At 48.5% G+C, this 17,389-nt stretch overlaps 1 protein-coding gene across 1 annotated transcript in view; it reads left to right on the plus strand.

Annotated features, from left to right (window-relative positions):
• Nucleotides 1-2,400: 2,400 nt before the first annotated feature.
• Nucleotides 2,401-17,389, plus strand: part of ALPK1 (alpha kinase 1) — a 30,668-nt gene continuing 15,679 nt past the window's right edge. Inside the window, exons 1-2 of the mRNA XM_009649399.1 lie at nucleotides 2,401-2,521; nucleotides 7,338-7,492. Of these exons, the coding sequence (XP_009647694.1) occupies nucleotides 2,401-2,521; nucleotides 7,338-7,492 (276 nt within the window). The remainder of the gene's footprint in view (nucleotides 2,522-7,337; nucleotides 7,493-17,389) is intronic.

The raw sequence follows: 17,389 nt of genomic DNA on the forward strand, positions 1-17,389 counted from the left end.
ACAGGGAGTTGGGCTCAATGATCCCTAGGGGCACCTTCCAACTCGAAATAGTCTATGATTCTACTTCTGTGATTCTGATTCTTACTTATTCTTACTTTCTTCTTCTGTTTTGTACCCTCCAGAACGTGAAGACTGCTTTTGCAGCTGGTCGAACGCTGTGCCGGGACCTTCTTGTGCCGTGCTCCGGAATACAGCTGGAGTAGAAGGAAGCCCTGTCAAGGTGCTCCACGGAGTGGGCTGCACAGAAAGAACTGACACTGGCGAAACACCACTGAGATCGCAAAGCCAAGCCTCAGATGCTAGGTAATGTTGAGTGTTTAACAGTGCTAGTCTTGCTTAAGTTTTTCTCCATGGCTCTGCACCTAGCTGATCTTTTGTTTGTCCACCCTGCTCTCCAGTTGCTCTTACGTGCCTGTGCTCCTGTCCTCAGTCTCCCTTTTACGGCTGCTTTTTAAATTTCTTTCTCTGACATTTGTCTGCAGAGTCAGTCACAGCCCCACGGACTAGCTCCTGCCTCCAGGCTCTTTGCTGATGAATCCCATCTTTTGCCCTGCTCCACCTGCCCTTCCACGGCAGGCTCTCTGATCCTTTCTGCTTTCGCATGAGTGCATCTCTTTTGCCCTCTGCTTTTCAATCTGGCAGCTTGCTCTTACTTGGTGCCGTTGAGAACACAGGCTATCTGCCACCAGCTCCGGGATCCAGCGATCCCAGAGCTGCAACAGAAAGGAAAAAAAACCGTCGGGAATTTCATCTGCTAAAAAGTAAATCGTTTCTAGTCAGCAGAGCAAACTGTGCATGTGTGTGTGTTCCTTTGCACTCCCCTTCCTCCTTCATAGCCTTACCGTTTCCTCATTTTTAGAAATGTTTTCGCAGAGGCTGTTGCTGACTGCATTGCTTCAAACTGTGGGAGTAGTTTTCTAGGTGAGACCATCACGAAATTGGTGGGGAAAAAAACCCTGAAGTATTTCTTTTGCGCTTCACTTTTGAAAGCTGCTTGACTGTTTTGGCCAATGCTGAGGCAGATACCTGGGATGGAAATGGTGGGGGTTTTTTTTCTGCGTCACCATTGGCAATGTCATAAGCACCTGAAGGACGTTTTTTCACCATTGGCAATGTCATAAGCACCTGAAGGACTCGAAGTGGAAAAGTTACGGCAGGCCAGACAGCGGGGTGAATGTACAAAGGGCTGGTCTTGGATAGAAGCAGACCAAACAGACACTGGCAGACCTCTGCTACGAGGGACTTCCCCCCCACACACCCGAATTACTGTAGTAACTGGAAAGGATTTGGCATTGGTACCCTGCACATCATGTGTGAGTTGCTCTAGAGTGCATCCAGAGCCTGCGCATGGCTGCTACCCAGCTGATCCCCTCAGCCCTGAGCCGTGGGTGCCCCTGGCCCCTGCCCTGAAGGGTGCTCAGCAGCACCCAGGCAGTGCTGGTGCCAGGAGCGCTCGCTGACGGTGGGGATGCAAGGTGGGCAGCTGGGGGAGGCGGAGGGACAGCGTCGGTGTGGGAGGTGGGAAGGAGGGTGTTAGCAGGTTTGGAAAGGCTGCTGAGAGCTGGTCTGATTGTGGGAGACGCAGCTGTGACAAAACCAAGCCTTGTGTGTGTTTGATAAGATGGTCAAAAGCCCCAGTCCTTTCTTACTGTCTGTCACAGAGCTGGTGAAGCTGTGATCAACTCCCACGCTCGTCCTGTGAGCCTGTGGCTTTGCGCTAGGTGAACTCCTGCGGCACGCTGCAGCGTCAGCAAAAAGACTTTGCGTTCCGGTGGGCTCCTTCAAAGACCATTTCTGCTCCACCACCTCAACCAAACCGTGGTAGGGCACCGTGTTACATGGCAGGAGCAGGGCTAGCGTGAGAGGAGGCGAGGCTGCCATGTGCTCCTGTGCCTCAGGGTAAAAGAGACAGCCCCCGTGGTCTGGTAATCGCAGGCAGCATTCTCTGCGAGTTCAGAGCACGCGCGGCTCTGCCATTCAATCCTGGCTAACAGCGTGCGACAGCCTGAGCCTCCCAGGTGCAAAGGGCTTCGGCACAGCCTGGCTAGTCACTTCCCTGCTTGGGGTTTCACAGCTCCATTGAAGAGCCTGTCCTTTCTCCCTGGCACCTCAGAGATGTTCGCAGTTTGTCACCGAGACCCCGCAGTAATTTCACACACTCCTCTAATCAAGTCCTCTGAGGCTGTCATGTATTTTCATGTATTTCCCCTATTATTTCTCCCTGCTTGAGCCTTTCAGATAATTGATGATACTTTAGTTAATCATTTTCCCCCTCCTTTGTTCGCCAGGTACCTCAGCCTTGAAGGGATCCTTTTCATTTAGAATCCATGTCTTCTCTTAAGTAATTGATCACCGTGCACCCGGGGACACCCAATTCACAGCCGAGCGGGATCAGCCTTCATGAATAATCAAAATGCTGTGGCCACGCTGCTGCAGGAGTGCAAGCGGGCTCTGGACGCGCTCCTGTCAGCAAAGGCTGACACGGGCAAGGAAGACGAGCGAGAATACCGGCGGGGCCAAGGTGAGGTTCCCAGGAGAGGCTGCAGGACCACGGGAGCAGCCGCCGCTCCTCAGCCCTGCCCTATTTTTCTTCTCCTGGCAGATGAGTGTTGAGAGATGCCTGGATTTCGAGGCCATGAATGGGATGCAGGCTACAGGCAGGCAGGGAAAGAAGTCCACTTTGTTGCAGTGAATTGCTGTCAGTTCTAATTTTAGGCTTCAGTAAACATGAGGCTGTAAGGAACAGTTTAGTTTGGGAAGAACAATGCCCAAAAGTTTGCTGATGCACATAAATTTCAGTTATTAAGAAAAAAAAAAAGAAAGCAAAAAAAAAGGATGCAACTTCTGAATAAGGGCACATATTTCCTCTCCTTTCAGAGGAACTGGGGGAGGGCCTTTTCTGTTTGTCAGCTTCTCCTAATATATTAAAGAGCTCATTGCCTGAATCTTTATCTTGTAAAATGTGTGTGACCTCTATAAGTGGTGTCCAAAGAAAAAAAAAAAACTTGCAATATCCCTCTTGAAAGGCAAATCCATGCTGGCTAATGTCTGGAATAAGTAACGGGGAAAGGAAGCAGTATTTAGCCAGAGCTGTAATAGAAGGGTTCTTCGTTTGTTTTCATGCTGGCATTACCTGCTGGAAACCGACATTTATTTTGGCATCGCTGTGGTGCTTTGAGAGCGGTTTGTAAAAATAATGAATTTATTATTTCTTGATTCCAGTGAAAATCCAGTTCATGTCAGTCATGAAAGGATATAATACACTCGGTTCAGTTTTCTCTGTGGTCAGACTTTCAGAGGGCTGCATAACTTCATTGCCGCAGCTTTTTTATTCGTGAGATAAAAGCCACGTTTGAATTGCTGGACTCGTTTGAATTACACCTTTTCGGCACAGGGTAGGGAGGTTACGTACTCCTTTCTGCCACACAGAAAAATAATTTCAGAAAGTACGGAAGAATATAGTAAAGGTTGAAGGTGGAATTTCTGGGGGGAAAAAAACAAAGGCATTAGCAAAAAAACCCACCCAAAAAATCGATTTATGCGCAGGTTTTCCTTTGCGTGACACATCTGCAGTGCCGTCCGTTTTCCAGTTTAGTGTTAATAATGTTTAGTTTTGCTTTGCATGAGTGACTCGGCCATAATGTTAATTTGATCTTTAAGATCCTTTGTTTGTCTCGGAGCGCAGAGCCGTTGAGGGTATGTTTTTCTGACCATCCTTGTTCTTGCTGGGAGGTCAGCTGCCTTTTTCTGAAGCACCTAAGTCTGTTTGTGGTGGAGGGTGGTGTATAGGTTTCTGTTATGGATACTGGAAGATTTTTCTCTTCTTTTTTTGTTTTCAACAAAGGGTACTTTGTTTCCTCATCACAAATTCTTTCAAGTTTTATTATGGCTCCTTAGAATAGGCTCTTGAACTCCTAATCAGGTAGCGCTTTTTTCCCCCTCATCCTCCCCCCCCCCTTTTCTTCTATTAAATACCACAAAGTATGAGAAATAATCAGTTTAGTTCCAGATAAGGTAAATCACTGCCCTTATAATCACTCGATTAGACATGGTCCTTCAGGTAAACTGCTTCAGGAAATGAGCGATCAGAGCCTGAAGTGATGCTCGGGCTTTTCCAAGGACCATGTTCCCATCAGCTGAAAGAAAATTACCCAGCAGCGGGGCGGTGACAGGGACATTAATAACTGCTTGGGCGCTCTGCCTGGGGAAGGCAGGTCGGCGGCTCTCGGCTTTGGGGGGACTCTCCCAGCACAGAGGTGGAGGGGGTCTCTTCGACCCCTCTCTCCTCCCAGGGCTGCCTTTGTTCGCCCCGGCTTTCTCGGACCAGGCACAGGAGGAACTGAAAGCCATATACACATAAATGGGGGGCAGAGGGGAGAGGAGGAGTGCAGCCCTATCTTGTAGTTGAGGGGGCAGAATTAGATGGGTCTGGATTGCTTTTTTATTTCTTTATAGGCTAGAAATCATTCTGATGAACGTTCCTTAATTAATGAATTTATATTGCCTACGGTGAGAACAGCTAGCGGTTACGGGAGTAGACTCTTGTCCCAGGAGCTGGATTTCAGCTGAAAGCTGCAGGACTGTTCACACGAGCACCCCAGCTTGTTGGTGCAGTTCTACTGGATGTTCTTGCGATACAGCATCACTTTATTGTCATTAACATGCTAATTGTGTTTATTTCTGTGCGGTGACAACTAGAAGTCACAGCAAGGCTCAAAGCAGTGTCCTGCTAGGCTTACACAAATGTCCAACCCCAGAGATGATGGACGGCTCCTAGATTGCCAGATCCTTCTGAAGGTGTTACCCTGGTTTCCTTTTCTACCCAGCTCGGCAGTAGTGACTGCTGAGGATGCCTCTTTAAAAATCAAAGTTCAATATTAAAGAATTTGGCCGTATTCTTTGTTCTTTAGTGCATCAGGTAGGAGGGTGGGGTTAGGATTTAGTTAAGGATGACATGGAAAACAGGAACAAGAGGACAGCAGTAACACCTTTATGTTTTAGAGAAACACCTTTATGTTTTAGAGAGAATACAAACGTCCACATTATCACACTGATTATTTTCATAGTTGCTGACACTATTATTTTTTTCCTGTTTTAGTGTTATTTAAGTAAGTGTGTGTTCGTGTGGGAAAGACAGAAGAAGAAGGTAGAGAAGGAGCCAGAAAGGCTGTCTGTTTAAGCATCCTATTTCTTTAGATCCCTCCCCAAAATGTCAGTCCTTTGGGATCATATGGGGAAACGCGTGTTTGCTGTGACTGCCTTCAGGGCCCCGCCCATCTTCCTTTGGAAAAGATTTTGGGAAGATTGTTCTTCCCCCTTCTACATGGCAGGGGATAAACCCTTCCGTCTGTCATTTTGTGTCGCTTGTGATGAGATGGGTATCCCTGCTCCTGCGCCAATTTTGCAGTGAGAGGTGGGAGGGTGGGAGCACGACCTCCTCTCCCCTCCAGCTCTGCCGCTGCGCCACCTTGCCATGGTGTTGGAGGGCTGAGCCCCTCCAGACACCGCTTTGGAAGGGCAGGGAAAGGTGGCTGTGTGTGGAGCTGGGATGTGGAACGGGAAGCGTGTCCAGAGCTGCAGCAACAAGTGAGAAAATGTGGGTTGGGAAAAGTGGTATCTTTTTTAAAGGTGACGTTTTGGAAAAAGGGCCCTGAATATCCCACTTCCCACTTTTTCCTAGGAAAAACGTACCGGTGAATGCGCTGTAATATGAGCATGAAATAGGGTTTTTATGTAGTACATTTTCTACAGCCACCCGTAAAGGATTGATTAAAAAATATGTAGTAATACGCCTATTGCATTGCCTCGTTAAAGCAATGATGGTCTCTGAGCAGGGCTTTTTCTGGGGATTAATGGCCAGAAGGGGCTAGATCTGCAGCTGATGATCACCATTAACCCCATCTGGTCAATAATCCTTGTTAATCCACTTTTATTGGCCAGAGTCCGCCCAGCCAAGTGGTTAGCACAGCACGGCACACTCAGGCTGCAGCTTCACCCCTGTTTCAAGGAAAATTGAACTGTGGGATGCAGCTGAAAGGAAGGAACAAATCCAAGCCCGGATCTCTAGCTCTCTGCTCCTACTAGGAGTTGCATCCTTAGTCGGGTCGGGTTGGAGATCCAACTGAAGCTGATGGCTATATGGGAGGCGAAGGGCGAGCCCGGGGAGGGAGCAGGGCATGGGCATGGGCCAAATTGCGCTCTTGCCTTGCGAGCGCATCGCTGGAGGATCAGGGGCCAGGTGTGGGAGCTGGGAGTAGTTTGCCTTCATCCAAAAAAAAAAAAAAAAAAAAAAGTTCTGTCTTTTAACTCCTTTGTGCTTGGCCTTTCCAGTTGGGAGGGAAGCTGTGCTTTGGGTAGCGTTTGGAAACCCTCAGGTGAAAGGCACGAGGACTGGGGTTTCCGTGTGGCTCTGTGCCAGCCGTGCCTACATAGGAGCTACTAAGGGTGCCTTCTCCTCTTAACTTCTTTTTAACTTCTTGTTGCAAACCGCAAAAGAGAAATGCAGAAGCTCAGGCCAGCTCCTCAGCTCGGGTGAATTACTTGGCGAAGCTGGCTTCAGGGAAGATGCATCGGCTTCAGACAGGGAATCTCATAGCAAGGCTTCAGCCGGTATGTGCCACGCGTCTGTGGGCACTGCCACGTTAACAGCGATTCCCAGGCAAGGGGCCTGAACCGTTTTGTCTAGCTATAGCAGTGAGTTCTCCTGCGCTGAGGGCAAGTGTGTCCTGTAGTCTACAGCTACTGCTTTGAGAGCAGGTTGAGTAACTCAGGCCAACAACTTTTCTTTTTCACCCATTTATCAGTCAAATAATTATCCTCAAGAGCGTATGCTTGTTATTCATTATATCCCTTTGGATCTTTGTCTGATTGCTTTATATGGTCCGGGTTTATCTCCCAGTTTGGATGTGGCTTTTCAAGCTGGCTCTGCCACTGTCACCAGTGAGCCCTGAGCAAGGGGGAGAGGTCTTCTGTGCTGTTGGCCCCGTTTGGTCTGCCAGGAGTCCTCTCCTCGCACAGGGGAACAGGTTTCCTCCTGGCTTTCTCGGAGCAGCTCTTCACGCCCAACCAGCCACCAGCCGGTGTGACTTCCTACTAAAAGCCTTTTTAATGGCTGATGGCTCCCGTTTAGCTGGAGGGCAGAGCAGCCAAGGGTAACGGATGACAGGCGAGCTTGCCTTCCCTCCCGAGGAGGCTGGTGGCAAGAGCTAAGAGCTGGTAGCAACTGGGAGAAAGTCTGAGAGGGAGGGGAGGTATGCTTTTTGCAGGGTGGCTGCTCTGTCGTAAGTGTTCCAGCTGAACCTGCTGCAATATCTTTACCTGCTCTTTGACCTTTTCAGCTTTGCTTCCCGAGGACTTGAGGAGCCTTCTGGAAGAGGCAAAGGAAATGAAGTGGCCCTTTGTGCCGGAGAAGTGGCAATACAAACAAGACCTTGGCCCAGAAGACAAAACAAACCTGCAAGATATGATCAGCGCGAGGCTCCCTGATTTGCTGGTATGAAGTTCAACACATCTGTTGCGTAAAACGTCCTGCTGAGGTGCTTGAGGGTACGCAGAGCCCTGGGGGTAGTATCACCTGTGGATTCAGGGGCTCATTTTTTTGCACCGTGGCAGCAGCAAGCGAGGAACTGCTTGGCAAGTGGAGGTGAGCGAGTCTCTGTTGGGATGGGGCTGCTCACAAAGGCTGAAGGGCCAAAGTAGAGATGTCACTTTTACTTGTTTCGGTCCTCAGACAAGAGAGGGACCCAGAAACTACATGTAGTTTCTGATAGTGGGTTTTTTTTTTTTTATTCAAGTTGCTATGAAGCAACATGGGTGAATCACAGTTTCCTCCTCCTTGTGAGGCAGCTCATCTCTGTGTCGCCACTGCATCTTCCAAGGGAAGGGGAGTCCTGCCCTCTGCTGCCACTGCAACCAAGCCAAGGTTCTGAGATCAGGGGGAGCTCTGCCTCGGGGTTAAGCTCCTGGTCTGTCGGCTACGTAGCTCGCAGCGGATGGGCATGCAACACTGCGCAAGGCTGTTGGCTGAGGTCTTACTGGTACCTGCGGTTTTATGTGCTCTCCCAGTGCAGGGAAGATTAAATGGATTCAAGTGATAGAGTTTTGAGTGTGTCCAAGCTTTTGGCTGCCGCTGCGCAAGGAAAAAAGTTTGACTTTGACTGCATTTATGTCACTTCCATGCTCAGCCCGTGCTAGTTTGGGCACTTGCTTTGTCCATTCCTCTGGTTTCACAGGGCAGTTCTGTTTCTCTTTCCACTGAGATAATGTTTACCTCTTCCCTGAAGAACTGGCATTATAATAAAACTAAAATGCTGAATGTTTACATAAAGTTTAAAAAGAAAAATTAATTTGGAAAGAATGCTGTGCTTTGTTTAATTCAGCACTGCTAGGAGTCAATGAGGATTACTCACTTTAGTAGGGCTTGCACAATTCATCGCCTGCTTGTCTTTTTTCAAGAAAATTACTTGACAGGATCCCTTTGAGGACCAAAGCTGGCCAAAACCTAGGCAGGAAAGGCAAGAATTTAATGTGACTTCCCTGTGGGTAAAGGTTACTTGGCTGTGTAAGGAGTGGCAGGATCCAAATGGTGCTTGGGGATCCTGTCCTGTGAGGTGATGAGTTTAAGCTTAAAGATTAGAAAGTGGCAAGAAATGTCGACTGCCTTTTGCTTTTCTGGTTTTCCTGGAGGTATGTCAGACATGACTTGTAGCAAAAAGAGGACTCCCTTTGCAGTGATAAACGTAATATCTAGGCCAATGAGTATTCCTTTGGCAGGACATACATAAAGTAAAGATGAGGTTTGTGAGGGTTTGGGGTGGGGTTTTTTTGCTTACTGTGGCGCATGTGTGAAGCCAACACAGTCCCATTCCTTGTGGGAAGGGGCAGTCTGGCCTGAAAATCCGGGGTTTGGTGCAGGGAAGCCTGGCCCTGCTGAAATCCCACCTGCAAAACTGCTGTTAACTCCAAGGTGGCCAGGAGATTTCGCCTGCCTCAGAGAGCGCCCTGCCCACGTACGGGCCAGCAAGTTTTGTTTGAGGACGACGACTGAATAGCACTGAGCAATGATGAGCTCAGAAAAGCCAACTGCAGGCCTGGGAGGTATCAGCCCCGGCATCCCCTCGCCAGCATCCCACGTTGCAGGGATCCTGAATTCGCCTTGCGGGGGGGTGGCACGGAGAGCGGCTGCTTCTTGGGTATTTATTTTCTTTTTCTCTTTGGTGTGTGTGGCCTCAGACAGAAATTTATGGCAGAGGTTGACCTCCTTTACAATCCCCGCGCAGCTCTCTAACTTGGGAGCGTTTGTCTGCTCTCTCCCGGGATAAACACCTGCAGTAAACTCCCTGAGAGACCTGGCTAGATGGGAGATTAATGTGGCTGTAATAGTGGAGCAGCGTTTGCAGCATTATGCCCTCTCCCCAGGTAGATGGATCTTTTCTGAGATGATACCAATTATTTATTGCTGAAACATCTGTTGATAACTGCAGCTGCCCTTGTTAAACAAAGCATATCGTGGGGTCATAGACTATAGGGACCTGAAATCCTACTGCAGGCTGGTTTTAGACTATTCACCGACACCCCCTGAAGTCCATGGGTTACCGTTGTCTTCAGTGTTTCATCCTGCGGTTGAAAATACTTTGTAAACGTTGTGCTGCCTTTCCCCATGTGCTTTGAAGTATTATTTCATCTTCATTGGTAATTTATATTCCAGTGCCATTGTACCATGGGAAAAAGGGAAAACCTTTTTTGTTTTCCATTTAATTGTAGATAGACTGACATTTTGACCTGTATTATTAGTATTAGTCAGGAAAAGGGATTTTTTTTCTTCCCCTTCATCCATTCCCCCCCCCCCCCCTTCTTTTTTTTTTTTTAATAAAATTTCAAGGCAGAGCAAAGGGTGCTTCAGTTCTCTGAATAAAAAGCTGGGAGGGAAATGAGGCTGAAGAGAAGTGATTACAGAGTGATGAGGAAAGATAAAAGTCTGAGCAACTTTTTTCTTTTTTGAACAAAAGGATAATTTTATTCCCTGGAGGAAAAAAAAAATAAGTCTTTGTCGATTTATTGTTCGGAAAAACCTTTAAAATTTTTCATCTCTGTTTATTTTAATTTGCTTAGAATAAGCTCATAAACCGTAATTCATTACATTTAAAAAGTGCTTTGAGATCCATGAATGAAAGGCACTTCATTACCATAACACACTGGTGGTGTTACAAGGCGGCAGGGCTGGCTACCAGGGCTCACCATGAGGATGTTTTACTCTGCGAGTAGGCTGAAAAGCTCCATGAGACCAGCACAGCGAGTAAGCGGATTAGGCTTCGGCTTCAAGGGTTTGCCTTAGTGTTGCACTTTAAAAAGTGGGGTACCCTTTGCTGGCGGCTGCGTGCTAGTTTGACACATCAAGAAGGCCAAGCCACCTGCACCTGCAGCCTTATAAAGTGCTCTCCTTCGCTTTGCTGTGGGATGCACGCTGGCTGAAGCTGTAGGAAGGCATGGCAAAACCGGCTTTGGGGGGGCAGGGGGTGGTGGCAAGCCAGGCTTTCCTCTGCCCTCTCTCGCTGCAGCCTCCCGTTCAATGAGAGCCATGCCGCTGCTGGAGCAGGGCTCAGGGCAGATTTTGGCAATGTATGCAAAGTTTTGGGTTCCCCCCCCGCCCCCGACTATATGAACTTATTGAACCTCCCTAGGGATTTTAAGGTAACAGATTGACTGTAATTCTTGAGGCAAACCAGAACTTCTGGTTTTACAAAATCTTTGTGTCTTATAGAAGGTGGGTTTTTTTTGTTTGGGGTTGGTTTTTTTTTCCCCCCCTGCCAGGGATTCACCAACCAATACAAAGGCCACCCCAGTTCAACAAGCTCAACATACTGTTTTCTGCGTTTTTCTAGCAGGTTTTAAGAGAGCCTCCCTGTCGGTTGCCATCGGCCAGCAAACCAAGCCCATCCTGCAGCCCCTGTCTCAGCCTGAGCACCTCTTTGGTGGGAATCTGGAAGGGTGATAACCAACACCTTTATCCAAAGCAAAAACTGGGAAGCACTGGGATTTTTGTTTTTGACAAATTGAAGCAAAATCAGAATTCTAACAGCATCCTTGCAGACAAGTATAAGTAAGGAGGTATTACTTTTTTTCTCTAAACACCATATGTGCTGTGGGGTTTGGACTGGGGCTGCAGATCCAAAAGGGAGGCTGCCAGGGTTTACCCTTCCAGCAGATCTACGCCATCCCGAGGGATGGAAATAGCCTTACGCTCGGTGACCAGCCAATAGAGGGCAACATGCCCATGTACACGTAGGCTTTGATCCCACAAACCCTGTTGTGGTGGGTTTCATTGACGCACAACTCTACGCCACACAAGTAGTTCTTTTGTGGGATGATTCCTGCCACATTAATATTTTAATTTTTTATTTTTTTTTTTTCCACGATCGGAGCCTGTTTGCAAACCCGTTGTCATGATGTGGGGCTTTACTTCATTTTGATCGTACATACCAGTAGCTCCTGCATCCAGGCTCAGGCATTCAGCTGTGGAGCAGGATCTGCTGGGATAGGTAGAGTGCAAGTACAAAAGGAAAAGCCCCCAGGAGTAGGGCTCCTGCAGGTCCCTCTGCACCCGCTGTAGGGAGCTGTGCGGGCTGACCCCGTGCTCCTTGCTGTGGATGGGGGAGCATGGATCACGGCCCTGCTGGCACAGAATCTCATGGGAATTAATGGGAATATTGAAAAGAGCAGAAAATAAGGCCCCCGTAGCCCTTGCCTGGGCCTTGGCTAATTACGTGCTGATGGATCGCTGTTAGGGAAACAGTTCTGAGGGACGTGCCCTAACTACTATTAGGTGTGTGCCCGGCACTTAAGAGCTGGGAGCCTTTGAGAAAGAACTAAAGAGGGGATTGAGGATTTAGTTTTCTCCTCCTTCTAACTGTCGGTGTGGTAACAGGAGAATTAAAGCCCTAAATCGTAGCCCTGAGATCTTGGTTGTTCGGGCTGACCTTTTGCTACCTGCCTCATAGGAGCTCTTCTTGGGTGATCCCAGTGAAACGGAGAGTGACGTAAGGGAGGGCTGTGGCTGTGAGCTGAAATCAGCCTGAGAGGGGATCCGTGGCACCCCGACTCCCTTCGCTGTGCGATCCCTGATGCTCTGTAAATAAGAAGTGTCAGAGATCAGGTGCAGGCAGGAGAGCTTCAGTTGTCCGGGCTGACCGCCCTGATGCTGCCAGCGTGCACTGCTGCAAAGCCCTCAGCCTTCTGCTGCCTGTGTGGGAAAACTACAGCAGAATTGATGTGGAGCACCGAATTAAAAAAAATGGGAATTCTGACCCTGGGTACCTGTAGGGCTGTCAGTTCACTTTGCTCGTGGGTATGATTTCCTCTTCTCACATGCAGCTTCGTGGAATATTTCCTCCCCGGAAAAGACTTTAAGACTATGTTGCATTTTCCTTCCGGATTAAACTACTTCTCAAATGGATTGATGTTTTAGATTTAGGAAAGAGACTCTTGGATTTTTGGCTGATTATAGTGGTCTTGATGCCACCCTCATGGGGGGGTTCTGTCACTGGCACTTAGCTCTGTTTAAGAATTAAAATATCCCCTTCAATGTAGTATTTTCATGTACTACAGGGAATCTCCACAATAATTTATAAATGGTCTAGAGCTTGAGCACAGCAGGACAGATCAGGACCACAAAATGACTGTTGCACCTATCCTTGGTAATAATTAAGAACAGGCACTCCTGCGGATGACTGCGCTCCCCCAGATCCCCGCTGCCATGTCAGATAGATGAGGCCCGCAGGAACTCTCCCTCCAGGAGCTTCCTTGGCACTTGAAAGGGTTCTGCTTCTGTCCTCACCCAAAAATGCTGCTGTTCAGCAGCCTGAGCCGCCTGCTGCTTTCCTCCCTCCTGAGACCGCTCAAGTTCATCGGGCAGATGGTTCTCCCGCTTGCCCCTGCGGGTAGGTGCGCTCCCTTCGTTACCGCTGAGCGCTGCATGCCAACAGCAGCTCGATCAGGGATGGTGCCTTCTCTGCTTTGTGTTGGTGGGAGGTCCTCTCCTTCCTGCGAGGGACGGAGCTGGTCCTGCCAGCGGGACTCCCCGGGCACCGGTCTGCTGGAGCTCCACTTCCTGGAAACGGCAATGGCCCTCGGTTAGAGGGTGGAAGCCAAGAGTAGCACGTGGAATGTCCCAGTAGCAGTAAGGTGTCATCAGTGGCAATTTAAATTGCAAAAAGGGGGGCTGTTGGGAAAAGCAGGGGTTATTCTTGCCCTGGTACTTTCTCGGTGAAGCAAGATGTGGTCGGTTGTCAAAAAACTGACCCTTTCTTTGGTGTTTTGAGCTGCTAATAATGGACCTAATGCTGCTCCCATTGAATAAACACCCAACTCTCCCTTGCCTTCAGGATGAATAACTTGAGCTAATTAACAGCTTCAGAAACTCAAGCCATTAAACGGGGTCCGACGCTGCTCTGAGCAGAGAGGGAAGTGTCCGGCAGCTTCTTATTCCTCAGTCTGCAGCTATTTACTGTGTGACTTGACTGTCCCGCGGTTCAAACCTATCCATCTGCACCTCACGGACACGCTTTCTTCTGCCCGTCACAGAGGTGGTAGGAGGCTTAATTCCTTGTTATTTGTGGAGTGGGCTCTGATTGCCAGCTGAAAGGCAGAGATTGATAGAGAAGTCCCATGTGGTGACAGCAGCTTTGGTCTCTTGGAAAGACAGGCTTTGCTAACAGCGCGTGGGGTAAAAGGGTGAAAGATTTCAGCCAAATCCATTGGTGTTGTGACTCTGTGTTTAATCTGACAGGGGAAGAACGTAGGGGCAAAGAAAACCGGGCAATTTGTTAGGGTTCAGTGAAGTGCTAACTAGGAACAGCTCTTGGGAGAAAAGCACCTGGAAGTACGTGCCACTGAAACTCCTGCCCTGTGCACGGAATTAGAAATCCCTTGTTGACTGCTCTTGGTGTTGTGGGGTTTTTTAAGATTTTTAAACCTCAACTGCAGTTACAAACAAAGCAAAAACTGAAAGAGTCTGAGACAAATGGATATAACTGTCTGCAAAACTGCGGGGACACTCTGAAAAAGAAATTATTCCTGCCCCTGTTTTCTAACCTCGCTGCTTTCAGAGGCTTTTTTCCAAAGGGGACCCTCCGGAGCCTGCAGGCTTGAGGGGGGAGGTTGCCTCTGGGATCCTCGCTTTATAAAGAGGGCAGAGAGAGTGGATTAAATCAATATTTCATTTATTTGGGCTTGTAATTCCTCTTCCATCAGCTGCCACATAAAGATTTTCCCCTATTTTCTTCCCCTCCTCCTCGTCCTCATTTACTATGCACCAATAATTTCCCTTTGACGCTTTCCTGCCAGTCCTAGTGCCAGATGGCCTCGGTTCTGAGCTTCTCCTCTCTCTTGGGAGTGGCCCCCATTGTCAATGCAAAGGAGGCGTCGTGGCTTTGAACCCAAAGCTGGGACCCAAACTTCGGCCCCGGTGCGAGGAAGAGCTAACCCCACTAATGCAGGAAACCATGCAAACAGCACACCCTCCCACTCATCGCCATTAAGGAAAAAAAACCCCTTCACTAAAGGCTGTTTTGCATTTTCCCCAATGGTCCATGTATAGAAATCTGGTGCAAATTTAATTCTCTCACCACCTGATTCCACTTCCCAGCCGCGAGGTTCCCTTTGTGTCATAAACTCAATTAGACATATGCATTTCACATCATGGACACAGATGTGAAAACAAAGTGGGCGCGTACCTCCCTTTTTGTTTTCTCTCTCTCTCTCTCTCTCTTGCTATGTAGATGCACCTACATCGGCTTTAAAGCGATAAAGAAAGTGAGTAAATCTGTTCAGGGCGCCAGGCTGCTATAAAGAACAAAGTGTCCGGCTGCGGCGAGCGGCACCGAGTTTCTGATTGTGTTGGGGTAGGCTGTGACATCTTGGAAGTCAGTGGGGTTCTCCCCGGGTCGGGCTGGGTGACCAGGGAGCTGTTCCCCTCTTTCATTCCGGAGTGGCCTGAGGAGGTGCATGGTTTGGGAGCGTGCCCAGCACACCGGTGCGTTAGCTGTAGGTGCTGAGGAATTTTCCAGCCCCACGAGCTGGCAGGGAATGAAAGGAGCGGGTATTAATTTCTCGGTGTAGTGCTCGGAACAGGGGGGATGTGATTGCAAAGATTGACATCGAACCGTGTTTCTGTGTACCACACAGCATGCAGCCCTGCCTTTAAAAAAAAAATAGCCGAGTTTCTCTCCCTGGCTTGACTTTTCTACATTTTGTGTCCATTTGGGTTTGGAGAGGGACACAAGAGGTTTCGGCATTGAGCGGAGAGTTAAATTATGCAGCTGCGAGACTGCCAAGCCCTTCAGAATAGGATGCTTCGTTTAGATTTTCCACAATGCTATTGAAGTGCTTATTTTCCTCCTGAAGAGACACAAACAGATGCAAACTTCTGTAAACACTTTAGAAATGAATTCAGTGAGTTTGGCCTCTCAGCACTGCTCAATAGCTGACAGAAAAATGTCTAATTAGTGCAAGTGGAAATAATAGGGCCACTTGGATTCCTTCCATCCTCCTCCAAGTCTACTTTTCCTAGGAACTCAAAGGCCCTTTTGTTTGGTAGGTCACCCTCTCTCAGGCTTTTGTGCTCCGATCTATTAAAGGAAGAAGGGGAGGAAAAAAAAATAGATTAGGCGATGCTCTGTGCTTAAATATATGGCCTGTTGATGAGCATTTGGAATGGATGGTTTGCAGTGTCAGTTTACAGGTGCTTGGAGAGGGGGATTCCTCCATTGTTGGCCGGCACAAGTGGAGTTGTGCCTGCCCAGCTCCAGGAATCCTTTTCAAGTGCCATCCTCTTAGAAAATCCAACTCAGGCTCGGGGGGGAAAAAAAAAAAAAACGGTGCTGCGAAGCCGGCCATCGTCCCCTGTACCGTAGGCTCTCCAAACGGGTTGGCAGGGGCTTTCTCCGGCACGCCTCAGACGGTGGTTGTGCTGCTCAAAATCAAGAACGAATCTTCGTGTCAGATTGTGGGGCTCTGAGCTAAAAGCAAAGAGAAATGAGGCTGGGGAGGAGTCCAAGAAGCCTGAGCGATGTCTAAAGCCCGTTTGTGGATGTTGCTGGCTCTCTGGCTCCGCCTGTGAGTTTACACGAGGAAGGCAAGGGAAGGAGGCTGGTGCTAAGACAAAAATGGGAAAAAAATCTGCCAAACTCGGTGTTTCAGTGGGGATTTGGACAAAGTTTTCTCGGCAGTCTCTCTGGCAGTGCTGTGGGGCCTGATCCTCCCTCCCCTGTGTTGCTTGAACTCTGTGGTGAGTGCAGTTACTCACTGACATGAATGAGATGAGTAGTGCGTCCCTCTTCTGAGTGGGCTTGGAATGGTTTAATGTGTGTTTTCTGTTTTTTCTTTCCTCTTGTGATGGACCACACCTCAAAGCAGTACTCGACCATTGCCAGCTCCCAGCTGTTTGAGCCAGGCTGGGCTGCGGGAAGCCGGGCATTCTGTAGGCAGTGTGAGGCTGCTGAACGGCTGGTGGCCACAAAGACCAGACAGGTCAGGGCACCCACGAGGCTCCATAGCTGAAGAGAGGGGTCTTTCCTTACAGCCGATGGCTGTATTTCAGGTAGATGTTCCAGTGAAACAAGGACTGGTTGCCATCCTCCCCATGCTGCGTGACAAACCTGTAAAAAGGGAATCGCCTGGGTGTCAGTGCGTGGAGCACCTCCTTGCTCCACCGGGCAGGAGTAGCAACCCCTGCCCACTCTGGGAAGGGTACGGTTTTCGGTAGATGTCCTCAGGTCCATGTGGACTTCTGTGACCTTCCTCATGGCTGTCTTTGCTGGCCTCCTGTCCTCTTAACAGCGTGCTATCTCAGGAGTTCTGGCTGATTCCTCATGTCGGTATGATGGCTTAACCTCTGTGGGAATCCAAGAGAGTTCAGACAGACTTAGTAGTCCTTAAAGATGACCTGCAGGGAAAAAACATCGAACTCCTGGCCTGCCTGCTTGTTTGTGGTGTACAAAGGAGTGGATGGCTTGAGCTCCATCTGGGACAATGGCTATAGTGACCATTTCCCATCTTCCTAGACTCATGTCCCCCTTTTAAACTAATTGTTATTACTGCTAGTAATCTGTTGGGCATGATTTAAATTCATTACCAGACCACAAATTTACCTGGTTCCAAATACTAAACAACAAGTAGAAAGACCAAAAAAAAAAAAAAAAAAAAAAAAACAAGATTCTCCATTACATAAATGCCTAGGAACATAAAGGTTATAAGGTGGGTAGAAATTTTGAGAACTCCTTTTAATTGCTAGTGAATATTTGCTTCTCCTAATGTTCTGTACTTCACTTGCTGTAAAACTGCGTAGCCACCTTACAGCAAATAACTAAGGATATCCGTCCCATCTGTTCTAAAA

This window comes from Egretta garzetta, unplaced genomic scaffold (assembly GCF_000687185.1).
Source record: "Egretta garzetta isolate BGI_Z169 unplaced genomic scaffold, ASM68718v1 scaffold622, whole genome shotgun sequence".
Lineage (NCBI taxonomy): Eukaryota > Metazoa > Chordata > Aves > Pelecaniformes > Ardeidae > Egretta > Egretta garzetta.